The sequence below is a fragment of the Anopheles marshallii genome (genome assembly GCF_943734725.1).
Source record: "Anopheles marshallii chromosome X unlocalized genomic scaffold, idAnoMarsDA_429_01 X_unloc_1, whole genome shotgun sequence".
NCBI classification, from domain to species: Eukaryota; Metazoa; Arthropoda; class Insecta; order Diptera; family Culicidae; genus Anopheles; species Anopheles marshallii.
In genome coordinates, this window is record NW_026525668.1 from 509,590 (window position 1) to 537,050 (window position 27,461).

The window sequence follows — 27,461 nt, forward strand, 5'->3', positions numbered from 1 at the left end:
ATGAAGATTTGGGACATTTTTGCGTTACGTAATAATTGAACGGCCTCTAACTACTAGTTTGCGCGCCAATTGGCAAAGCAAGAAGGCATGACATTTGTCCGTTGAAATACAATGAAGACGATGGGCACACCTACCATCAATGAAACCCAATGTACCCACTGTACCCAATTGGCGCGCAAATTAGTAGTTACATACACCAATATCGGATCGAGACCGAGATTTTCCAACAAGCGAGTTTGAAGCTAAAACGATGGAAACTTTGGGTGCAGTGCGAAGTTTGAGTGAATTGAAGAAAATCACCGAGGATGAGCAGCGTTTGGTGCTATTGTTGCAGGAAGCCGGTATATTGCCGTCGGAGCAAATGTGCAACAAGTGTAACCGGCGCATGAAGATGAAAGCGACCAAAAAAGCTAATTCGTATAAATGGATATGCAAGCCGACGACCAGCTGTACCGGGTGGGAGTGTACTGTCCGTACGGACAGTATATTCAAGAACTCGCATCTACCCCTATCGAAGCTGATAGAAATAACCTTCGAGTGGTCGCGGGATGCGAAGCGGACGGACGCAGCATTGGAGTGCAGTGCCGGCAAAAGTGCCATATCGAAATGGTACGCTATACTTCGAGCAGTATCCGCGGAATACATCGAGACTAACCAGGCTCCAATTGGTGGCGATGGAATGACCGTCGAGATTGACGAATCTGTCGTCACCAAGCGGAAGTATAACCGCGGACGCTTCGCGGAAGGCAACCAAGTCTGGTTGGTCGGCGGTATCTGCCGCGAGACACGGGAAGTGTTTCTGGAGCTGGTGCAGCAACGGGATGCTGGCACATTGCATGGCATCATTGTGCAGCATGTGGCTCCGGGAACAACGTTAGTGACTGATGGTTGGAGGGCCTACAACGGCATCGAACAGTACGGATATGTTCACGTAGCGGTCAATCACTCCGAAAATTTCGTGGATCCGGACGATGGCTTTGTGCACACACAAAATATCGAAAACCTGTGGCGTTGGGTAAAGCCCTTTTTAAGATCTAAGGGCACCAACCGAGGAGCCCTTATCGCGTACCTACGGGAGTACCAAATGAAGCGGCGGAACCAGAACGGCTTCCTGAGTGTGTTGCGCGCAATCAAAGCTGTCCAGGACTTTGGGTAAGTTTTCTGTTAATGCCGATTATCTGATTACCGAATGCCAGAGAGATGTTTGTAATTTGTATGTTTCTATTTCTCTTCAGATAATGTGCTCATCCATCCAACCGTCGGTCACACAGGAACATGGGTAAGTTTTCCATCAATTGTTCATTTACTCTTCCGTAAACATTTTTAATACATCAACTATCTTCAAGGTGGCTAGCTAATGCCAAGAGCGAATGTATTCTACATGCCTTAGCGTTTACATGTAATACATCCGCTATCTTGGAACTCCGTATCCTACCTCCTCGTGGTGCTGGCTGGAATATGATGTGTGCTACCGGCCATCATATACTAACAGGATCGGGGGAAAACGATTTTATTTTTGTACTTTTTCTATTTATCTGCTCTTTACAGGCTTCAAGCACAGTTCAATAGTTCCACAGGTTGCAACACATATAACATATATATATATATATATATATATATATATATATATATATATATATATATATATATATATATATATATGTAGGATGATAGAAAAAGAAAGTTCATTTATTTTCAATTGTTCATCAGTTCTTACAACCTTCCCAGTGCAGTTCCCGAACTAGACTCCTCGTCCGCTATCCTCGCTAGCTTCCTTCTTACAACCGTGTTGCCAGCCTTAGCACCAACTGTCACCAACTGTCACCAAGCACAGGGTGATTCATTTCCTACACGGCCTTTCCTGACCTCACAATTCCCCTGAATTGGACCATGGTTTCAATTGAGAAAATGCCGTAGTAGTCGCTGTCGGTCCTTCATTACTATTGATTAATTTCCTTACTTCACATCGCTCATGCGGAAGAATCTTTACCACCTCATAAGGTCCAAAGTATTTATCTTTAACTTTTCTCCCTATCGCAAATTGAGTGACGGGTATCGCTACGAGATCATTCACTATATACTTTCGATTTGGCTTACGTCGTAAGTTATAGGTCTTATGATTTTCCTCTTGCATCTTAATGATGCCCTCACATGCTATCTTCCTAAGCGCTATGCGATCATTTTCAAATTCTGTTTGCGATTCCTGCTCCAAGATATTATGTATAACGACATCTGCTTTGGTCTTCATTTTTACACCTGTTAAAAGTTCAAATGGTGTCATTCGTATGGCACGCTGCCAACTGTTATTTATCGCTACTTGAACACTGCTAACATATTTGAACCATTCTTCTGGATTCTGAACCGTTAACTTTGTCAGAGCAGGTATGACAATCCTATGAATTCTCTCCACCTGTCCATTCCCGCGAGGAACACCAGTTACAATTCTATGTAATTCGATTTCATGTTCGGTACAATATTTTTCAAACAATGCAGACGTAAATGCCGCTCCACGATCACAAATTATTCGCCTCGGATCTCCAAAAACATCTGAAATAATTTTCATCTTCTTAACCACTTCTTCCGCGTTTGTGGTTTTTGTTGGAAATAACCATACGTACTTGGTAAATGCGTCTACTACAGAGAATATATAATTATAAGACTTGCGAGTCGAAGGAATTGGGCCTAAATGATCCATATGGAAAGTATCAAGGGGCAATTCTCCTTTTGGAATGGGATTTAGTAAACCTTCAGCCTTGCCACGCTTCCTCTCACTAACAATACATCGCACGCAATTATCAACACATTTCCTTATTTTGGCGTCTATATCATCAATATAGTAATCATCCGTCAGGCGTTCTTTAGTCTTTTTCACACTGAAATGACCTTGCTCGTGGGCTTCCCTAATGATACTGGATTCGATTTTTGTTGGTACAACAACCTTTTCTTTGCCTTGTTCGCTCTTGTACAATACACCACTAATAATCAGAAAATCTCCACTACCTTCACCAGAATTTATCGCATTTTTAATTGCCGATATTTTCGCATCTTCTTCTTGCGCATTGATAATTCTTTTGCTTACCGTGAGAGATATTCGAAGTACAGTCGCCCTAGATAATGCGTCTACATGTTTCATTTTATCAGCCGTTCTATGCTTAATTTCATAATCGAATTCTGATAACACAACGAACCATCTAGTTACCCTGGCATTTGGATTAGCCTTTGCCATCGATTGTTTGAATGCGATACAATCTGTTACGATAGTTACCTTGTGCCCTAACAAGTAACATCGGAACTTCTTCAACGATTCCACTACCGCTAATGCTTCCAAATCATATGAGTGATAGTTTCGCTCCGCACTATTCGTCACACGACTGTAGAAGTAACAGGGATGAAATAACCCATCCTCCATCGACCGCTGCATCAAGATCCCAGCCAGACCTTCCTTGCTGGCGTCTGTATGGACTTCGGTCTCTAAACCGGACTTGAAAATATTCAGCACTGGATATTGCGTCAACGCTGCTTTCAGGTCTTCAAACGCCGTTTCAGCTTCAGCGTTAAACACAAGCTCAGCATCCTTCTTCAGCATCACGGTCAACGGACGAGACCTTTTGGCAAAATCCGGCACAAATTTCCGGAAATAACTCGCCAATCCCAAAAATCGCTGCAACGCTTTGACGGTTCTTGGCTTCGGAAAATTTCGCACTTTCTCGATCTTTTCTTGGGACGGTTCGATCTTCCCTTCATACACAGAATAACCGAGGTATTCAACACGCCTCTTCAAGAAAGCACACTTTTTCCAATTAAACTGCAGATTAGCCTTCGCAGCTAGCTCCATCACACGTCGCAATTTGATTAGACCTTCGTCCTCGTTTCTTGAAGGAATAATAATGTCATCGATATACGATAAAATTTCGCCCGCGTCGATCAATTCTTTGAACACTGAGTTTATAAATCGGCAAAATGAACTGCCACTTGTACACAACCCGAACGGTGCTCTCAAGAATTCATATTGTCCTTCTGTTGTAACGAACGACGTATATTTACAACTATCCGCACTAAGTCTTACGTGGAAATATGAATTTGTTAAGTCGAGCGTAGTATACACACGTGCATCGGCTAATGCATCGATTTGGTCCTCAATATTCGGTGTCGGATACTTATCACGCTCAATCCTTTTGTTTACTTCGCGATAATCGACGCATACTCGATATTTACCACCTTTTTTGGGTACAACAACAACCGCACTGGAGTATGGACTAAAAGATGGTCGTACAATTCCATCTCTTATCCACTCACCCACTTGCTCCTTCACGATCTTTTTTTCAAACGGAGCTAAACGTCGAGGTCGCGCGCACACAACTTCATCATCAAGCAATTTGATTTTCATTTCGCCTACGGTTTTGTCGTTTCCAAAAGTTTTATCACTTTGTTTTGCGCTCTCATAGTCATCTACTATGGACAATACCTCTTTCTCAAATTTACCTGGAACGTCCAACGCTTCTTCCACGACACAATCAATGTGGTGAATCCATTGTTCGTCAACTTGCGCAACATCGTTATTTTTCGCAGAAATCTCTACCACACTATTTGAAATAATGTAGTCCACTGTGTTGAGGAAATCCATGCCGATCAATACTTGTGTGTCGATCGCTTTACTTAGAACCACCAGAAAGTCGATCTTTGTTCTCACATTGCCAACTTCTGCTTCAACAGATAATTCCCCCTTAACACACTGACGTTCTCCGCCGTATCCACGAAGAATTCTATTACTGTTCTTTATTTTTCTTTGAATTGTTTGCACCACGTCTTCACGCAATAATGTCACATCACTTCCCGTATCGATCATTCCATCGAATGTGTGCCCATCAATTTTCACAGAAACTGTCGGGTATCGACCAGTGATAATGTTCACGGCTGGTTTCAACTTCTTAGGGCAAGCTGTCGAAATGTGCCCCATGTCACCGCACGAATAACACTTCGTACTTTTATCCTTTCTAACATCTTTCTTAGGAACGCCTTCCGCCATTTTACAGTTCTTTCGAAAGTGATCCGTTCCACCACAATTATAACACTTTCTGTCTTTGTCTCTCGACGTTGCACTATCTTTGCCGTAGCGCACACTTGGCAACTGCGATTTCATCGCTTGATATTTTTTGAGAAGCACTTTGAGCTCAGCAAGGCTTCCTGCACCCATTAGACAGACTTTATTTCTTGGATCATCCACAATACCCTGAACAATATACTCACAAATCGATTCCTCGTCGACTTGTCCTCTCTTCGCTAGCGCTTGCATGGCATACACGTATTCAATGTATGATTCGTCTGCCTTCTTCTTCCTTTTACGCAACGCCTCGTGTACCTCTACACTCTTGGTTTCGTCACGAAACTCTGAGGCGAGCGCGTTTTTCAGCTGCTTCCAAGAATGCAGTCCACTAGCGCATGTTATAAACAATTTGGCTGGGCCTGTAAGGAGTCGCTTTGCATAGACTAACGTTTGCAATTCAGTCCAACCTAAAAGTTTTGCGTTTTCTTCGAGGTCAGAAATGAATTGGCCTACATCATGACCTTTTCCATCACCTCCGAATGTTGGTAATGCCTCCTTGACATCAGTGAAATTGAACGTAGCAGATCGCCACGTTTGCGCATCGACGAATTCACCCACACCGGTCGAGTTAAACAGACTTTGTTCCGTACCAATTTCCACCGGCTCACATTGGTTAGCTATTCGCGCAGCTAATTCCTCCTTTGTGCCAGAAGTCGGCAGGTTTTTGGCTTCGCACTGCTTCACTAACCCGATTCTAATGAATTGTTCCACAAGTTCTACTACCTTGTCGGATACATCCATCGTTCAATTTATTGTTAAACAGGAATAATCCACAACAAATACGCGATCCAACACTCATAAATCGCGCACACAGCACACACTGCGACAACTGGGCACACCAGGGAGCACACAGCAACCCAACACCACAGCTATTCTCTGGGAGCACACAGCAACCCAACACACACAGTTTTTGCTGGGAGCACACAGCAACCCACTAACACAGCTATTCTCTGGGAGCACACAGCAACCCAACACATACAGTTTTTGCTGGGAGCACACAGCAACCCAACACACGCAGTTTTTGCTGGGAGCACACAGCAACCCACTAACACAACGCACAAAGCGTAATCACTGCTCGATATCGGAAACTGCCTTTCCCGGACGAGCCCCCATGTAGGATGATAGAAAAAGAAAGTTCATTTATTTTCAATTGTTCATCAGTTCTTACAACCTTCCCAGTGCAGTTCCCGAACTAGACTCCTCGTCCGCTATCCTCGCTAGCTTCCTTCTTACAACCGTGTTGCCAGCCTTAGCACCAACTGTCACCAACTGTCACCAAGCACAGGGTGATTCATTTCCTACATATATATATATATATATATATATATATATATATATATATATATATATATATATATATATATATATAACATATATATATAACATATATATATATATATATATAACATATATATATATATAACATATAACACATCAAACAAGTACCATGGTCTTATCTGTTTGTTTATCAACACTTTTAAATTTTAATCCTACCTACTTGTGAAGATTCTTTTTTACTTTTAGAAAGACGTCCAGGCCATATAGCTATGCAGGTACTTATAATGAAGACCAATAACGCAAATTGTATATATTTTCACAGTTATCATTAAATTCAACGGACCGTGTATATTTCCCTTAAGTCTTTTTTTATTTGCAAATTAAAAAATACTTACAGATAACAAGAAGTTAGCAGCACAGCAATTCCGGTAGCGTACAATTCCAAAAGGCGGTATCTGGTTCGAATCGAACATCGAATCGGATGCGTATTGATCCTATTAAGGAGCGGTACCACACCTTGTTGTTGGATGCGTTATGCAACCAAGCACTCACGTGTGCTCTCCGCGAGAGCATTCATCGGTTGACGAGGTACGAATTTCCATGCGTTGGCAAAACAAAAACTGAACATCCAGGTATTTAAATTGTGGACGTCCGCAGTACGCGGGCTGTGTCTAGCCAAAACATACATAGCGGTACATAGCGTTTATCAATAGGAAGAATTAAGCTTAAGATAATACCACTTGTCAATGGGAATGCCTTTCAGCTGTTCGTAGCTTTTCGTAAAAAAGCGTAATAAAATATTGAAAACACAACATTACATCTGAGTACTCCATCTTGCGGAATATATTATATGCAGCAAAGAACAACTAGCGACGAGATTCACCTATCACATTTGAAAGTAAAGATCTATAACTCCGCCGGGCCTATGGTTGGGGATGCGACATTAGTTCAGAAAATTAAGGGAAATAATTTATGTTTTTTTTAAATTTATTTTCTTCTCATATTTTGTCATAGTTTCATAGTCTAATTGAACATATTACAACCGATCCTAGCTTGCCCTGTTGGCACACCCTAATACAATACTGTTCGTTTGAAACTACCAGTCCTAGTATGAGAATTTTGCAATCCTATCATATCATATCATATGAACTAGTTTGCTATCCCCATAAAGTAGACGTATGTAAGCACGCACGCGGACGCAGCATTTCCGATGTACTATCAATCGATAGAGAGCAAGGTAACTGGGCGGATAAGTGACACTATCAACCAAGACGATATATGAAGAAAAAAACGCTTATATAACAATATTTGCACAATCCAGAGATATCAGACATATTATTCGATGACGGACCATATGTAGCGGTAGAGTTTGAAATTAATTCATTCAATCCTTAAAATCTAACAATGTTTCCCATACCAGACAGTACTAAAGGATGGAATACCCAGGGCTACAATGCATGTCATCATGAATGTTATTTGCAAAATTATACTCTGCATAGTATTCTGCACATGCTCTTTGATTAAAAATTTACATCAAGGATGGTATGGAAGATTGCGTGAGTTTAGAATATTTCGGATGTAAAATGCAAATTCGAATTATGGATTGTATCAAAAATAATTTCATTGTACCAAAGCCACGAGAGTGATAGCTACAAGCTAAATATATATTCAAATATTGTTAAATTAACATTTAAATGGTAAAAAACGGTCAAATCAAATTATCATGTTACAAATTGTCTTTTGATAATGCAATTAAAGATTTAGCTTAATTATTAACTTCATCCCAAGGAAAGACAGTCCATACAATACAATACATTACAGACAAACAGTAGCTGATAGTTTAAACACATTACACGCTATAAATACATAGCAGCAGCTTCCTACCGTTTTAAAGCTATACTTCGACATTCATAAACGAAGTGATAATGGAGATGAAATCGAGATCAAGTTGAAGATCTGCAGCACCAGTACATCGTATCGGATTAAGCTCGAGACCGCTCTTCTCCATCAGCGTATCAGTAGTATCGACGCAGCTAAACCTGCATCGCACCCGCGTGGCTACGTATAACCATGAATAAAGAATTAGTATTATTCAACATTCCGAACGAGTAATCGTGTTTCCTTACCTTTTTTCCTTTGACTTTGATTTACACTTCTAAGGACAAGACCAATTTTGATATTTCCCAGGACATCCTTATGCTCATCAAATGGCTAGATCGAATAAAAAATGAATGAATGAAATGAAATGAAAAAGGATACTTGGTACACTTCAGGAAAAATGTGATGTTACGCCATGTAATATTTGTAATTTGTAATACCTGTAATTGTCGTAAGAGCTTAGTGCTAACATAAAGCAGTAAGATTGTAGCTTTGGAACACTTAGAGAAAAAAAGTAAAACAAGTACTACGCTAATAATAAACATCCTTCAATTTCGTGAACCATTGTACCACTACTGCGATCACTTTTTCTTCCATTAGTGTGCATTTATGACTTCTAATTTTTAAAACACCTTCTAAGATTTTCCAACCAAGCGTACAGTTTTTCATCAGTTTCCTACAGTAAAGGAGTATTAAATGTTTTTTGCGAGTTTGTTTTCTTTTTGGAGCAAACAGCAACTGTTTTTTTGAGCAATGCGAAATGGCGGAACACCGACGCAAGCTATAAGATGCCTGTCGGCCATCGGAGGACCGATCTAAAGCGAAAAGACCTGTCTTCATATAGAGTATAAATAAGTGTTACTCTGTGTATATGTCCCCTGTGCATGCGGAATATGAAACAGGCAAGATTTGAACCTAGCCTGAATCATCCGTTAACCTGGAAGTGTGTAATCGAATTACGATAAGTAAATAATTTCCAATGCTAGGCCACATCATCAGGCTGCATCACATTGAAACCACTGGTCCATCAATCGCTGGAAAACGCTTAAAAATAACTCGAGACCCGTTGCAAATACCCATGATTTACATACCACTTCGTTCCGGTCGAAGAAAGTGTCCATTTCAAGGTTGCCGGTATTACTCCGTTCAGGATTTTCGAATTCACGATGATACAATTTGGATTGTGCGACGCAACCCAGCCATTTGAGCGCTTCATGGACGGTATATTAGCAAATCTTAATGTTCTGGTGGTGTTTGTTGATGATGTTTGCTTCCTCCACTGAAAATGAGCATCGAAACTTGTTATAATTCTGTTTTGGCATCTCAAATCGAACGGCCATGTACTGAACTTACAAAAGTGTTAGCCGACTACAGTTGATTATGGTCGTCCTGCATTGTTAGAACTGCGACGATTTTCCGCCGCACTTGTCTTCATTCGCAATGCATTCTCTTTGAAACAACTGCGTGCTGTGTCTGTTTAGTGCGTCGAAATTTTAAAAAATAAAACGTTATACGTAAACTTCACCGGATGCAAGGAAAATTTGGCTAAAGCTCTTATCCGTGTTAACTTACCTTAATTTGTCCAAACGAATGTGGCTTGTAGCGGAACGGATCCGTTAAAGAACTCCAAAGGCTTATTTCCGGCTCATCGGATATTGCGGTAGGAGCATTTCTACAGCAGTACAATAGCGATCGATCGATCGGTGCTGGTCTGGTGACCATCAACCGCTAGGATCCTTCACGCAGAACTTTTCAGTTTAATTTCTTCACAGATTCAGCAGCATCCCGTCGTCGAGCGTTGGCTAACAGCCGGTGACCTGAAGCTATATCTCTTCCTGATATGTTAGCATAAACATTAGCCAAGTCATTTTGCGCAAGCAGGTTTTCTCGGTTTGACCGTGCTCGGATATAAAACACATTGCTACACCCAATGCTGAAAGAAAATGCATTACATGCGTTAAAAACGAGTCACTTATTTTCACCACAAGCCGCGTTAATTGAGCATGCAATTTGAAAATAAAATACCTCTCGTAATTTGTGGCACGCAATAAATTTGCATAAGTAATACACTCTGTTGCTTTTAAATTTCCGCTTTAAACCGCCGATATTTATTAAAACGTAAATGTAAACAAACCATGTTGACATTTAATTTGTCACATCGCATGACCGAACCACCCTTTGATGTGCGTGAAACGTTTCAGGGTAGCTTCGAACCCTATGGGGGGGGACTATAAAAATCTTTTACCAAATATATATATATATATATATATATATATATATATATATATATATATATATATATATATATATATATATATATATATATATATATATATATATATATTTATATATATATATATATATATATATATATATAACATATATATATATAACATATAACACATCAAACAAGTACCATGGTCTTATCTGTTTGTTTATCAACACTTTTAAATTTTACCTTTTTTTTTTATTTTTTTTAAATTTTTTTTTAAATTTTTAAATGAAGACCAATAACGCAAATTGTATATATTTTCACAGTTATCATTAAATTCAACGGACCGTGTACATTTCCCTTAAGTCTTTTTTTATTTGCAAATTAAAAAATATTTACAGATAACAAGAAGTTAGCAGCACAGCAATTCCGGTAGCGTACAATTCCAAAAGGCGGTATCTGGTTCGAATCGAACATCGAATCGGATGCGTATTGATCCTATTAAGGAGCGGTACCACACCTTGTTGTTGGATGCGTTATGCAACCAAGCACTCACGTGTGCTCTCCGCGAAAGCATTCATCGGTTGACGAGGTACGAATTTCCATGCGTTGGCAAAGCATAAACTGAACATCCAGGTATTTAAATTGTGGACGTCCGCAGTACACGGGCTGTGTCTAGCCAAAACGGGTTTTTTTTACGGTACATAGCGTTTATCAATAGGAAGAATGAAGCTTAAGATAATACCACTTGTCAATGGGAATGCCTTTCAGCTGTTCGTAGCTTTTCGTAAAAAAGCGTAATAAAATATTGAAAACACAACATTACATCTGAGTACTCCATCTTGCGGAATATATTATATGCAGCAAAGAACAATCAACATCAACAATCAATACAGATCAATAACTCCGCCGGGCCTATGGTTGGGGATGCGACATTAGTTCAGAAAATTAAGGGAAATAATTTATGTTTTTTTTAAATTTATTTTCTTCTCATATTTTGTCATAGTTTCATAGTCTAATTGAACATATTACAACCGATCCTAGCTTGCCCTGTTGGCACACCCTAATACAATACTGTTCGTTTGAAACTACCAGTCCTAGTATGAGAATTTTGCAATCCTATCATATCATATCATATGAACTAGTTTGCTATCCCCATAAAGTAGACGTATGTAAGCACGCACGCGGACGCAGCATTTCCGATGTACTATCAATCGATAGAGAGCAAGGTAACTGGGCGGATAAGTGACACTATCAACCAAGACGATATATGAAGAAAAAAACGCTTATATAACAATATTTGCACAATCCAGAGATATCAGACATATTATTCGATGACGGACCATATGTAGCGGTAGAGTTTGAAATTAAGACATTCAATCCTTAAAATCTAACAATGTTTCCCATACCAGACAGTACTAAAGGATGGAATACCCAGGGCTACAATGCATGTCATCATGAATGTTATTTGCAAAATTATACTCTGCATAGTATTCTGCACATGCTCTTTGATTAAAAATTTACATCAAGGATGGTATGGAAGATTGCGTGAGTTTAGAATATTTCGGATGTAAAATGCAAATTCGAATTATGGATTGTATCAAAAATAATTTCATTGTACCAAAGCCACGAGAGTGATAGCTACAAGCTAAATATATATTCAAATATTGTTAAATTAACATTTAAATGGTAAAAAACGGTCAAATCAAATTATCATGTTACAAATTGTCTTTTGATAATGCAATTAAAGATTTAGCTTAATTATTAACTTCATCCCAAGAAAAGACAGTCCATACAATACAATACATTACAGACAAACAGTAGCTGATAGTTTAAACACATTACACGCTATAAATACATAGCAGCAGCTTCCTACCGTTTTAAAGCTATACTTCGACATTCATAAACGAAGTGATAATGGAGATGAAATCGAGATCAAGTTGAAGATCTGCAGCACCAGTACATCGTATCGGATTAAGCTCGAGACCGCTCTTCTCCATCAGCGTATCAGTAGTATCGACGCAGCTAAACCTGCATCGCACCCGCGTGGCTACGTATAACCATGAATAAAGAATTAGTATTATTCAACATTCCGAACGAGTAATCGTGTTTCCTTACCTTTTTTCCTTTGACTTTGATTTACACTTCTAAGGACAAGACCAATTTTGATACTTCCCAGGACATCCTTATGCTGTCAAATGGCTAGATCGAATAAAAAATGAATGAATGAAATGAAATGAAAAAGGATACTCGGTACACTTCAGGAAAAATGTGATGTTACGCCATGTAATATTTGTAATTTGTAATACCTGTAATTGTCGTAAGAGCTTAGTGCTAACATAAAGCAGTAAGATTGTAGCTTTGGAACACTTAGAGAAAAAAAGTAAAACAAGTACTACGCTAATAATAAACATCCTTCAATTTCGTGAACCATTGTACCACTACTGCGATCACTTTTTCTTCCATTAGTGTGCATTTATGACTTCTAATTTTTAAAACACCTTCTAAGATTTTCCAACCAAGCGTACAGTTTTTCATCAGTTTCCTACAGCAAAGGAGTATTATTTGTTTTTTGCGAGTTTGTTTTCTTTTTGGAGCAAACAGCAACTGTTTTTTTGAGCAATGCGAAATGGCGGAACACCGACGCAAGCTATAAGATGCCTGTCGGCCATCGGAGGACCGATCTAAAGCGAAAAGACCTGTCTTCATATAGAGTATAAATAAGTGTTACTCTGTGTATATGTCCCCTGTGCATGCGGAATATGAAACAGGCAAGATTTGAACCTAGCCTGAATCATCCGTTAACCTGGAAGTGTGTAATCGAATTACGATAAGTAAATAATTTCCAATGCTAGGCCACATCATCAGGCTGCATCACATTGAAACCACTGGTCCATCAATCGCTGGAAAACGCTTAAAAATAACTCGAGACCCGTTGCAAATACCCATGATTTACATACCACTTCGTTCCGGTCGAAGAAAGTGTCCATTTCAAGGTTGCCGGTATTACTCCGTTCAGGATTTTCGAATTCACGATGATACAATTTGGATTGTGCGACGCAACCCAGCCATTTGAGCGCTTCATGGACGGTATATTAGCAAATCTTAATGTTCTGGTGGTGTTTGTTGATGATGTTTGCTTCCTCCACTGAAAATGAGCATCGAAACTTGTTATAATTCGGTTTTGGCATCTCAAATCGAACGGCCATGTACTGAACTTACAAAAGTGTTAGCCGACTACAGTTGATTATGGTCGTCCTGCATTGTTAGAACTGCGACGATTTTCCGCCGTACTTGTCTTCATTCGCAATGCATTCTCTTTGAAACAACTGCGTGCTGTGTCTGTTTAGTGCGTCGAAATTTAAAAAAATAAAACGTTATACGTAAACTTCACCGGATGCAAGGAAAATTTGGCTAAAGCTCTTATCCGTGTTAACTTACCTTAATTTGTCCAAACGAATGTGGCTTGTAGCGGAACGGATCCGTTAAAGAACTCCAAAGGCTTATTTCCGGCTCATCGGATATCGCGGTAGGGGCATTTCTACAGCAGTACAATAGCGATCGATCGATCGGTGCTGGTCTGGTGACCATCAACCGCTAGGATCCTTCACGCAGAACTTTTCAGTTTAATTTCTTCACAGATTCAGCAGCATCCCGTCGTCGAGCGTTGGCTAACAGCCGGTGACCTGAAGCTATATCTCTTCCTGATATGTTAGCATAAACATTAGCCAAGTCATTTTGCGCAAGCAGGTTTTCTCGGTTTGACCGTGCTCGGATATAAAACACATTGCTACACCCAATGCTGAAAGAAAATGCATTACATGCGTTAAAAACGAGTCACTTATTTTCACCACAAGCCGCGTTAATTGAGCATGCAATTTGAAAATAAAATACCTCTCGTAATTTGTGGCACGCAATAAATTTGCATAAGTAATACACTCTGTTGCTTTTAAATTTCCGCTTTAAACCGCCGATATTTATTAAAACGTAAATGTAAACAAACCATGTTGACATTTAATTTGTCACATCGCATGACCGAACCACCCTTTGATGTGCGTGAAACGTTTCAGGGTAGCTTCGAACCCTATGGGGGGGGACTATAAAAATCTTTTACCATTCGTTCATCCGTTTTAGTTCATTGTACAAAATTCATTCGATATTCCAAAATTCATTCGGTGTTGCAATACCACAGTTGATATGCCTAACATTTTGCGTCCTTAACATTTATAGCTCCTAGAGTTGTCAAGTGCGTGGTGTAAACAAAACTATGTCTGACATATTTATAATAACAAATCCTAGAAATCCCACATTCCGGCCACCAAAAGGGAATTCTTTTACTTACTACTAAATCTATAATTCATATCAATTCCTGAAACCGTTTTCTATTTAGTAGTGCTCAATCGGATAAGGTAGTAATGCAAGTCTGTCGACTGCTCTAACTATTTCCTTTCCTGATCCAGTGCGCAGTTTTTTCACTCTTACTACTCCGTCTTTACCTGGATGTAGCGCTGTTATTCGCCCTTTCGGCCACACGGTAGGTGGCATGTTGTCTTCCTTTATGGTTACTAACTGGTTTACTTTTAGTTTTACCGGGGACGCATTAGAATGCTTTGCTCTAGCCTGGAGTTGCTGTAAGAATTCTGGATACCATCGTGCCCAAATTGATTGAACATGTTTCTGCACTTGCTGATATTGTGTTAATCGATTGTTTACAACATTAGAAAAATCGACCTCTGGTATCGCTTGCATGTTAGACCCTACTAGGAAGTGGCCTGGTGTTAGGGCTTCTAAATCGGTCGGTTCATTCGATAGTGGTACTAACGGACGCGAATTTAGACATTGTTCCACCTGTGCCAGAAGGGTAAGCATATGTTCTTGCGTGATGCTGCTAACTCCTATCGTTTTTACAATGTGCCTTTTAGCTAATTTTACGGCTGCCTCCCAAAGTCCTCCAAAATGAGGTGCCCGTGGAGAAATGAATTTCCATCCGATTTCATTGTTCGCACACCAATCAAAAATCAATCTTCTATCACTATCCTCCGTTTTCAACATTCTGTAAATGCGATTCAATTCGTTTGCTCCTCCCTTGAACGTCGTCGCATTGTACGAGTGCAACTCGGCAATCCTGCCTCTACGAGCAACAAAGCGACGTAATGCTGCTAAAAACGCCGTCGTGGTGAGATCGCTCACCAACTCGATGTGTACAGCCCGTGTTGCGAAGCATACGAAGATCGCGATGTACGCTTTTGCTGGACTTCGTTTGCGGATCGTGGATTTTAAAAGAAAGGGCCCGCAATAATCTTCACCGCTTACTGTGAATGGCCTCGTTAGAGTGACTCATGATTCCGGTAGGTCAGCTACTGCCTGTTTCACTAACACCGGTCTCTGCTTGAAGCAAGTGTGGCATCGATGATACACGCTCCTGGATAGCGTGGCTAAGTAATGCGATGCTGCGAGGATAATGGGGTACTTCACATCCTTGGAAACATTTGCATTTCCCAGCAGACCAACAATGCGTAACGAACCCATTTCGTCAAGGTACGGTGACAACCATTTCAGCTTCGATTTTTCACCAACGCGTTTCCCCCGTTTCAGGTCGCTCAGCTCTTCCGCGAATGAATTCTGTTGTGCTAGCTGGTACAACCTTAGCTCCGCATTTCGCAGTTCCGTTGCCGTGAGCGTTGGAACAGCATTCTCCAACTTCGTCATAGGTGACAATTTCTTGCACCTGCTCGTTGATGACTTGCCTTCCCGACTGCAATTGATGAAACGCAGACAATATCCCATCACTCGCCTCAGCTTGCTGTATGATGAAAATCGTTCGAAGAATTTGTCACGGAACTCACACTTCGCTGTGACAATTAGTGATATCTTAAGTCGCTCTTCGATGTCTCCGTCGTTCTTCTTGGGCAATGGAACAGGTTGTGCCAACAATAAGGACCATGCCACCCACGTTCACACTTCAGAAAATCACTCGGCTTCAATCCTCGTGAAATGTCATCCGCCGGGTTATCACAGCCCGGAACATGACGCCAGTCTGTGATTCTCATCTCCTCCTGTATTTGGGCCACTCGGTTGGCCACAAATGATTTCCATCGACGTGGAGGATAGTTCAGCCAGTACATGACTGTCATTGAGTCGTACCAACAGATTGTCATTGTAGATGACGTTATCGCTCGACTCACCTTTTGGAACAGTTGCACCGCTAATCGTGCGCCGCGCAACTTCAATCTGGCAATCGCATGTGTATTTGCCAGAGAAACGACCTTTGATTAGGCAGCTAACAAACGTACTGTAGTTGAACGCATCGATTCTGCCCGCACATAACAGCAAACTCCGTAAGGATTTTGTGATGCATTGGCAAAGATATGTAATTGAATGCAGACTGTCTCAGACTGGGATACAAAGCGAGGCACTCGTAATTTGCGTAGCAAATATAGTGTTGAATGGAAACCTCTTCATGTAGCTCGCCTGGTAATGTACGATCCCAGTCCCAAGCCTTTCCATTGTCCTTCAAACTCCATAAACGCTGTAGGAAGACCTTAGCCAGGATGATTGTCGGACCCAGTAAACCAAGAGGGTAAAATATACTTGCTGTTAATGACAAAGTAAGACTTCTCGTCAACACTTCAGCCGGTGGTGGGAGATTCACTTTGAAGGAAAACATGTCATTGACGGGTTCCCACACCAGTCCTAACGTTGAGACTGTCTGACCATCATTCCATTCATGCAACGATTGGATTGCTAGATCCTCCTGCGGCACATCTCTTACTGCTTCAGGAACATTTGACGCCCACTTCTTCAATGAAAACCCTGCTGAATTTAGCATTTGCGAAATTTGTCTCCGCACTTCGATGGAACCGCCTCTGTCAGGTCTGTTACACCGGTCAAAAGATCATCTACGTAGAAATCGTGTAAAACTGGATCAACCGCCTTGGGATAGTAATTCTTGTGACCATGTGCAATCTGTTGCAACGTACAAGTAGCCAAGAATGGCGCTGATGCAGTACCGTAGGTCACTGTTTGTAATTCGTACGTTGCTATCGGGTCGGTAATTCGTGATTCGGTAACGAATGCGTAGTAGTTTGTGATCACTTTCAGCATGACGAACTTGTCGATACATCTTCTCGACATCTGCTACTAAGGCTATTGTGATATTACGTATTAAAAGTTAAACTAAAAAGAGTCACCAGTTTAGCTTTTCACCTGTATTCTTTTATATTTCACGTTTTACTAGCGCAGCGTTTTCCCTCAGTATGTTTCTCGGGCAGCGTTTCCCCTTAGTACGATAAAATCAATCTGACCTTAGGTTTATCCTAAACCGGTATTTATATCAATTCCTTAACCATCTAATCCTAGCTTACCTTATTTACTTCCTATGTATGCTTCTAATGTTAATTTATCCTATCCTTATCTTTAACTATTTATTTATCCTATTCTAACCTATGCTGCTTTTCTTTTACCAATCACAACTGCTTCGTTAGTACAGTTCAAGTACATATTACCATAGTTCTGCTATAATAATTCTGTAATCCTAACTTTCGTAATTCTACTATAATATACCTATATTTTATTTTAATACAATATTATGATTGCCTAATGTGCAGGTGCCACACCTTCCCCCTTTTAAAAATATAAAAATCATATGTAATAGATTTTTATCATTTAACTAACCTATTCTTATGGACAGTACTTTCCTTTTTGCTATGTTTGTTTATTATAGTACAATTTGGTTGTTGTATTTTAGAAACTGTGTATGGACCTAAATATAAAGGATCTAATTTTTTCCTGTTCTCGTTTTTGAAATACACTTCGTCTCCTGGTTTAATCGAAAGCGTGTTGATACTGCTGTTTGCAGCCGTCTGTCTTTTCTCTTTATGCTCAATGAATTTTTCCCGTGCTACTTTGTTTGACTTTTGTATTTTATATTTCAGTTCATTATAATATTGATCATGATTGTATACCGGTTCTATTTTGTGAGTCACTATATCATATGGAAGATTTGCTTTTCTTTCGAATAATAGCTCGAATGGCGTGTAGCCAGTATCTGTGTGCGCTGTGGTGTTATACGTTAATTCAAAGAATTTCACCCAGTCATCCCAATCATCTCCATGCTCGTTTGTAAATGATCTTAAATATTCGTTCAAAGTCCTATGGTTGCGTTCTAAAGCGCCTATGGTTTGTGGGTGATAAGCAGTCGCAAATGTTTGCTTGATTCCTAGTATTTTTGCCATTTTTGTCAACACCTCGTTGTTGTATTGTAATCCTCGATCGGACCGCATTTTTTTAAATTTTCCATATTTTAATATAATGTTCTCTACGATCGCCCTCGCTATTGTGTTAGCCTCTTTATTTGGTATTGGTATTAAGATTACATATTTAGTGAGGTCATATTGTATAGTAACAGCGTACCTGTTATGCTTGGGTGTTTTTGGAAGAGGGCCCACCGTGTCTATTGATACTACTTCGAATGGTCTCAATGGCGTCGTTGTCACTACGGATTTTTCTATTGTGTGGCGTGTTATCTTGTTTATTTTACATATTTCGCAGTTTTTTACAAACATTTTTATATCTTCTTTCATGTTTTTCCACTTGTATTTATCTCGTATTTTTAAGTACAAGCGATATTGACCAACATGTCTGTAGAGAATAGAGCATTAAAGAAAAAATGAGAGAGGAAGTTGTAGAGAATAGAACAGTAATAAGAGAGTATGTTCATGAGAAATTTAAGAAACCTCAAGAATAAGAAAGAAAGAAATGAGAATTCGTCTTGAGCGCTCATGTGCAAAGGGATTACAAATGAGCACAAGAGAGGATCTGTGGGAGAACGACAAAAGATCCTTTCGGAGAGAGGAATGAGTACTAATTAGGAAGAGAGTAAAAAAAACAGGCAGTTTTTTGGACAGACGTTTTAGGCAACGGTTCAAAGATAGCAGCGTGGATTGAAAGTAATAAAAAAAAAAAAAAAGATATATCGGAGAAAGAATGGACGAAAGTCACGACAATGTCCTCCCGAGGGTAACATATGATAATTGTTTAGAATTTCCTTTACTTCCTCCTAACCCACTTGGGCGGCGCGAAAGCAATAATCTCGCAATCGGAAATGGCTCTGTTTGCGATTTCCTTTATGGTTTGAGGCGAGTATTGGGTAAAAATTTCGTCTTCCATGGAGATAGCTAATTTATCTTTATATAGCTTTTTCGAATGAGTACATAATCTTAGAAGAGCAGACTCGAGCGCCTGACTTCCATCTTGTTTTATTTTGAACATTGTACTGCATAGCTCCTTGTCCTATAGTTGCTGTTGAAAAGTGTTATTTTAATTGCATCTTCATTTATCTTTGATTGTATTTTTAATAGCTTATTGACCTCTGAAGCATTATCTGTATTCCAAAATGATGGCGTATTTATGGTTTCACTTCTGTCATTCCGTGTTATTGTATTTGTTTCGTTTCTGTTGGTTCTACTCATTGCCCTAGTCTTTACTATCAACGCTTGGTTGTTTTTATTCTCGCATGTACATTCTTGCAATGATTTTAGATGTTCAGAAGTAATTATGATTCTAGACAGAGCGTCAGCACCAACATTAGTTTTACCGACTACGAATTCTACTTCAAAATCAAACTCCTCCAGGTCCAATCTCATTCGCGTAAGTTTGGAGGTTGGATTTTTCATGTTGAACAAAAATACTAGCGGTCTATGATCAGTACGAATTTTAAATTTTCGACCATAGACATAGGGTTTAAAATAATTGATAGCCCAATGTATAGCTGTCAATTCTTTTTCTATGGTTGGTTTATTTTTCTCGCCTTTGGTAAAGCTTTTAGAAGCAAATGCCACTGGGTGGTCATCTCTGTCATACATTTGTGAAAGAATGGTCCCGCATGCTGTATCCGATGCATCGGTAGTGATAATAAAAGTTTTATGTTTTCGTGTAATGTTCGTGATATCTTGTGATCAAGCCAATGAAAGAAAAACTGTGTACGCATGGATTTACGAACTTAACTATATTTAAACGTAAAACAGATAGGAACTCAACAGGACGCGCGCGCACCGACCGATAGCACAGCTCTCTTGAAATTGCGCCATTGCTCTCCTTCTACTCGTGCCTTGGGACCGTTGACCTGCCGAGCTGATCCTTCACCTACACATCGACACGTTGACAGCTTGACTGTCAACGACGAGCAACTGGTCTAATCAGCTCGGTCAGGTGGATCACAACAAAAAGCTTTTGAAAAATCAGGTTATTTAAGAATCATTGGTGACAAAAGATTGTTGCGCAAAGCATCAAAAGCGTTCTGACATTCGTATGACCAATTAAATAATTTCCCTTTCTTAAGTAATTCGTTTAAAGGTTTTGCAATTGCTGCAAAGTTACGGATGAATTTGCGATAATAATTGCAGAAGGCAACAAATCTTCTAACTTCGTCTGTGTTACATGTTAGTTTTTGATTACATCGAATTTAGATTCGTCCGGGTAAATGCCCTTGTCTGTAATTTTGTGACCAATGTAAGTAACTTCTGTTTGGAAAAATTTACATTTTTGAGGGTTTAATTTAAGGTTGTACTGACGTAGTCGATCAAACACTCTTTTTAGGTTTTCAAGGTGATGCCTAATAGTACATCCTGTAATGATGATATCGTCGATGTAAACGAAAGCACTCTCTCGGGTTAATCCTGCCATCGCTATTGTTATCATTCGCTGAAAACTGTTGGGGCTCACATTTAGTCCGAACGGCAACCTTTTAAATTGGTAGTGGCCTGAAGCGGTGGAAAACGCAGTATATTTTCTCGATTCTTTATCAAGGGGTATGTGATTTTGTCTACGACAAGTCTCCATTTTTTCTCTGCTTCTGATTTTTTTGGAACTAGTAATATCGGAGAATTATAGGATGAGACCGAATGTTCAATAGTATCGTCTCTTAACATTTTGTCGACCTGATGCGTTATTTCATTAGCTTGAGCGTGAATTTGTTTGTAATTCGAAATATAACATGGTATGTTATCTTTTAACTGTATGGACTACTTATAATAATAACATAGGCGGATAAAGGTTTTCCGTACAAGCTTACACACGTTTATTTTATAAGCGACGCCAACTCTGCCGCGCAAACCATACGCTGTCACACAACTGACAATCACATAACGCGTTTATACAACCACATTCGTTACTTTCAATATAAGATATTGTTTACTCTAACACCCCCGCTCAATATCATGAATGTGCCAATCCTAGAGAAGCCCGATGCTTCTGGACTAAACCTGCTGGCAAGCCCTTCGTCATCACATCTGCTGTTTGCTCGCGTTGGGATGTATTGAACGATTATACTCCCCCGCTGAACCTCATCACGGATGAATCGATGTCGAACATCGACGTGCTTCAACCGTCCAGTGTCTCGTTCTTCTTCAACAACCCTTATCGTGGATTGGTTGTCCTCATAATAGACCACAGGACCCTCCGGTTCTATCGATAACTCCTTCAGCAGACGCACCAGCCAAGTTCCATGGCATACTGCGGTGCTCAAGGCCACGAGCTCCGCCTCCGTCGAAGATAGCGAAATGGTAGACTGTTTCTTACTCAACCAACTGACGACACCACCACACACTCGGAAGACATATCCACTGATTGAACGCCTATCTAGCGGATCATTCGCCCAATCCGCGTCGGCGTATGTGTTAGCGGCCAAACCCAGGTCAGGCCACGCGAAGGAGAGGCCTTCCGAGTCCTTAGTTTAACCGCAAAACAGGATAGTTGAGTTTCTGCCCAAAGAGGGGTTACTGTCGCCAATTGTTCATTAAACTTCCCGCTAGTGTTCTCGGTACGTAGGAACCTATGCCGCGAAAGTGGAACAATCCGATAACAGCAACTTTTCGGGTGGGTCAGAAGACTCGGGTGAGATTCAAACAAAGCCTTAGGAGAGACCAAGAAAATTCAACTGAAAGTCGAGACGTTCTCCGTTCAAGTTCTGAATTAAATCTGATTTTATTAACAAATTTCTTTTCCTTATATACTAACAATGTTTGACAGTATTTGTGTATTATTTATGCGTATACGCCTACGCATTATGGTGGTATTGGTTAGTTCGGTCGCGTTGGTCTTATCGTCTATCCTTTATTCTAAATAAACACATGGCTGGTGGTCCGTTTCGGTTCCTCGTCCTAAACATTGAAAGCAGCTCATTGCGCTGCACATGCGTTCCTTTCCCAAGCTGTTTATTGCACTTGAGTCGGTTGTTTTAGCTTCCCTTAGACCTCCTTCGCATTATTTATTTACCAATGCTTATCGTTGGTATCGTAAACACAGACCATTCCAAATATTCTCAGTTTATTTGGTCTGGCTCAACGATCCCACGCGATAAGTTACAATTTTTAAACAAATATTCAAATCTAAAGTTGCGACCGCAACATTCTCCTCCTCGTAATTGATGCCTATTAATTACGCCTAATTTTAGGTTTGAATTTGGGTTTGTTTAATCCGTTTTCTTTTTCAATATTGTAATCTGGGTACAGACGCTCGTCGTTTTGCATGCAACTTAACTCTATTTCGTTAGTTAGTTTTTCTTCTTCTGCTTTGATGATGTCTTCATGTACCGTTTCGTCCTTCATTGCCGACTTTCTCCAGTTACTGCGGTGGGATAGAAGGTTGGTGAGAGAATCCCAGAATGAAGCTAACAGCTGCCACCCGAGACCATAGATGTCGTATAGTATTTTCCCATGGATCACCGTGTCAATTACAAATTTTACTATTCTGCCCATCAGGTAGATTCCGATCGCAGTTGACGTCACGTTGCCCAACCAGGTTGACCATATGATCAATTTGGACCAATATCTGTTGAAGGCGTTGTCGATTATATTTTCTGTAACTAGCGCGTCAAATGAATATCCTTGCAGATTAGGATGTTGCCCAGATATAATTTTATGCATTACTGATGATGCGACCTTTCTGTCGCCCTGCTCATAAACCATGCTTTTCATCTTCTCCAAACTATCAGCATCGTATACTCCGCTTTTCATTAAGCTTGGTAGCGGTGTGTATGACCAACTCGTCAGTACGTCTGTAGTTAATTGCTTTGGGGCTGTTGTTTCTCGTAATCTTTGATCGGTTGTGTACCATCGTCCACCAATCATAAATTTCGCTGGTAGTAAAGGAGTGCAATCAATTTCGGTACCTCTTAATTGCAGGATTCTTGTTACTGGTGCCATGAACATCGAGCGATTGTTATATTTTACTGGAATTTCTTGATAACAATCCGTCTTGCTTTCGTATGTTACAAATACTGGCTTGCATTCGAGGATATACAGGACTTCCGCGGCTACTATTGCTGTGTAGCCTGAACTCTTCACTATGTTCGAGACGAATTCGCTTGGACTTACTCTTGCCAATGTGAGCTTTGTTTCCATTAGTGCTTTGTCGATCTTGCACATTTCTGTTATTACATTCGTGTATACTTCGTTCAACTTTTGGCCAAGATAATTTTCCACCAGTGTTATTTTGGAGTTGAAGTATGTGAACAGATTTCTATTTTCGGTTCTAGGTTTCTACCGATGTTTGCTTTTCGGCTGAATGGGGATCTATAGCCGTTTGCTTCTAGCACGAAGATTCTTGGATGATCTGTCAAGTATCCGTCAAATCCACATATTTGCGTTCTATCGCGTGCTCTAATTGAAAACATATTAGTTTCCGAAAGCAAAGTGTATACTGCATTTGATCTGGTTCCTAGCTGATCGTTGTCAACGGTTTTGTTGACATTTCCTTCGTAAATAGTCTCAAATTCTGTTTCCACGCATAGTTGCTTCATATCCACCTCCCACGTCATGTAACCGAATTCCACGTCAAGACACCATCCAGTTGTGTATGTGCAGATAATACCATTTCTTAAATTAATTTGGTTATTTTCAATATCTGCTATTGCAGTATAGTCATACATACTTATTTCATATTCATAATAGACTAATGCGTCTTCCCAGGTGTAGCTTGATGTGGTATATACTCCTCCTTTGCAGGAGGTTCCTTTAAGACTTCCTATAACTAACAATTCGCCTCTTGTAGTACTATTCTTTCTTAATTCCATAACTTTGTGGTTATCCGATAATCTGATGATTCCGGTCGTTTGAGCCTGTTGGCATTCCTCAAGCTTAAATTCCCTGACGATGTACGCGTAACCTTGTTCATAATCGGAGGTATGTGAAAATGCTCCGCAGTGTCGTATCGATCGTTTTATGATAACCTTACATTGATATACATGGACACTTGTTTTAGGACTTCTTTGCAATACTTGAATCTTTGTTTCAGTGGTCGTTAAATTTCTTGCTTGTGGGACACACGATGCTACGTCCATTAAAGAGTAGCTAGTAATGTTTATATCATTATTTGCACAATCGTATGCAATTAATCCCCTCATTTCTGATCCAAGTATTGTGGCAGTAAAGAACATTAGAATAAGCATTGCAATAGTTTGCAAATGAAAACTCATTGCCTTTTGTCTTTTTGCTTGAACCTTTTCAGCAGTTGTTTCCAATGATCTTTTTATTTGTTTTTTATGTAGTAAATGTTCTTTTGGCTCAACGTTTATAGCTGCTATTTTTACTGCAGGACGTTTCAAAATTGAACCCTTTGTTTTTACTACTACTGATCGAACTTGCCCATCTGGAGCCGTATTAGTTTGAATGATTTTCCCTTTTAACCATTTACCCGGAGCTGTATTGTCGTCTGTCAATACTACGATATCTCCTACCTTCAGAGGTTCTGTTTTGCTAGTCCATTTATTTCTTTTTATTAGAGTTGGCAAATACTCCTTCTTCCATCGATCCCAAAATGTTTTTGAATGGTGCTGAATTCGCACGTAATCTTTTCTATTCAATTGATTTGTTAAGATTGGGTTCGGTGGTATATTTTCTGCTGACCTACCAATTATAAAGTGAAATGGTGTTAATACTTCGTCTTCATCTGTAGACAAAGGTATATCCGTGAGAGGTCTTGAATTAAGCATATATTCTATTTGAATCAGCGTCGCTCTCAATACTTCAGCAGAAGGCTTTCTATGCTTCCATTCTTCTGCCATAAATCTTAACGCTCTTTTTATTACTTGTATTAGTCTTTCCCATACTCCCCCAAAATGTGGCGCTGAGGGAGGGTTAAAATGCCAATCAATTTGGTATTTTGTAGCAGCTTCTTTCCCCATTTTCTGGTCGATTTCTTGCACCAGATTTTTCAATTCTTTTTCTGCTCCCACAAAATTCGTACCGTTATCGCTATACAGGTGGGCTATTTTACCTCTTCTATGCTGGAAATTCTTAAGACACACAAGAAAACTGTGTCTAATTTTTCCGCTAATTCGATGTGTACTGCTCTAGTAGACATGCTCGTAAATATTGTACCCCATCGTTTTTCTACGGACCTTTTAACTGCTATTTCTAAAGGACCAAAGTAATCCACTCCAGTGTGCAGAAATGGAGGGTTGTACGGTTGTGCTCGAAATATTGGCAAAGGGGCCATAAGAGGTGATGTTGGTGCCGCTGAACGTAAAATACATTTTTGACAGCAACTTTTTACATTCTTCAATACTAGTTTTAATTTTACAATCCAAAATGTTTGTCTTATGGCTGCGATAACGACATTATCTGCCTGATGCAGATATTTCTCATGATAATTACGCACGATAAGTTTCGTGATTCTTGTCTTTTGGGGAAGTAGTATGGGCTTACGAGCGCTCTTCGTAATGGTAGTTATATTTTCGACGTAAAATACATTTTTGACAGCAACTTTTTACATTCTTCAATACTAGTTTTAATTTTACAATCCAAAATGTTTGTCTTATGGCTGCGATAACGACATTATCTGCCTGATGCAGATATTTCTCATGATAATGACGCACGATAAGTTTCGTGATTCTTGTCTTTTGGGGAAGTAGTATGGGCTTACGAGCGCTCTTCGTAATGGTAGTTATATTTTCGACGTAAAATACATTTTTGACAGCAACTTTTTACATTCTTCAATACTAGTTTTAATTTTACAATCCAAAATGTTTGTCTTATGGCTGCGATAACGACATTATCTGCCTGATGCAGATATTTCTCATGATAATGACGCACGATAAGTTTCGTGATTCTTGTCTTTTGGGGAAGTAGTATGGGCTTACGAGCGCTCTTCGTAATGGTAGTTATATTTTCGAGGCATCCACATGACCTCATAACCCCATCTTTATCTAAATATGGCATAAAACACCTAATATTGCTCTTGTCTGATACGGTTTGTCCGTTTGTTAGAGCTTTCATTTCTTCGGGAAATCCTTCCCATTGAGCCTTTTTAAGAAAATGAATCCTCGCAATCTGGGTGTCTTTGTTGGTTATAGTTTTTGTAAAAGATCCTTTATCTTTTATATAATCGACAAACTTTTTTAAGTATGTCGCATGGGCTAATAATCTTTCCCAGGTTGAGTAATTTTCCCGCAAGCGGATCGTAGGCAAGTCGACCGGAGTAAAGCTGGAAGAGATTGATGTCGTCTGCTATCTGCTATTGACGATGGGGCCGACGTACGCAACGGTGATAACAGCACTGGAAACGATGCCGGAAGAAAAGCTGTCGCTGGAGTTCTGCAAATGCAGATTTTTTGATGAGGAAATTAAGCGGAGCAGCGATAACAACAGCAAGTCGAATGGATCAGCAGTGGAAGCGGCTGCATTCAGCGGATCAGGAAAACCGCATGGGGGAACACAATATCAGAAGAAGAAAAAGAAGTTTACGAACTGGAAGTGTTTCAGATGCCACCAGACTGGGCATAAGATTGCGGATTGTCCTGAAGATAGGAAGAAGAAGAAAGATACAACAACATCGGGTGCGCATTTTGGAACAGCTGGAAACAACATTTGTTTCATGAGCAGTGACAATGACGGACTACCCAAAACGAGATGGATTATCGATTCCGGATCTTCAGAGCATTTAACAAATGATCGTGGTTTGTTTGAGAAGCTGTTGCCATTGAAGGAGTAA

General features: G+C 39.9%; 1 protein-coding gene across 1 annotated transcript; it reads left to right on the top strand.

Moving 5' to 3' along the window:
• Positions 1–250: 250 nt before the first annotated feature.
• LOC128716754 (uncharacterized) lies at positions 251–27,461 on the top strand. The gene is made up of 3 exons (XM_053811363.1): positions 251–1,152; positions 1,272–1,279; positions 26,935–27,461. The coding sequence occupies exons 1-3, from the start codon at positions 251–253 to the stop codon at positions 27,459–27,461; spliced, it is 1,437 nt and encodes a 478-aa protein (XP_053667338.1).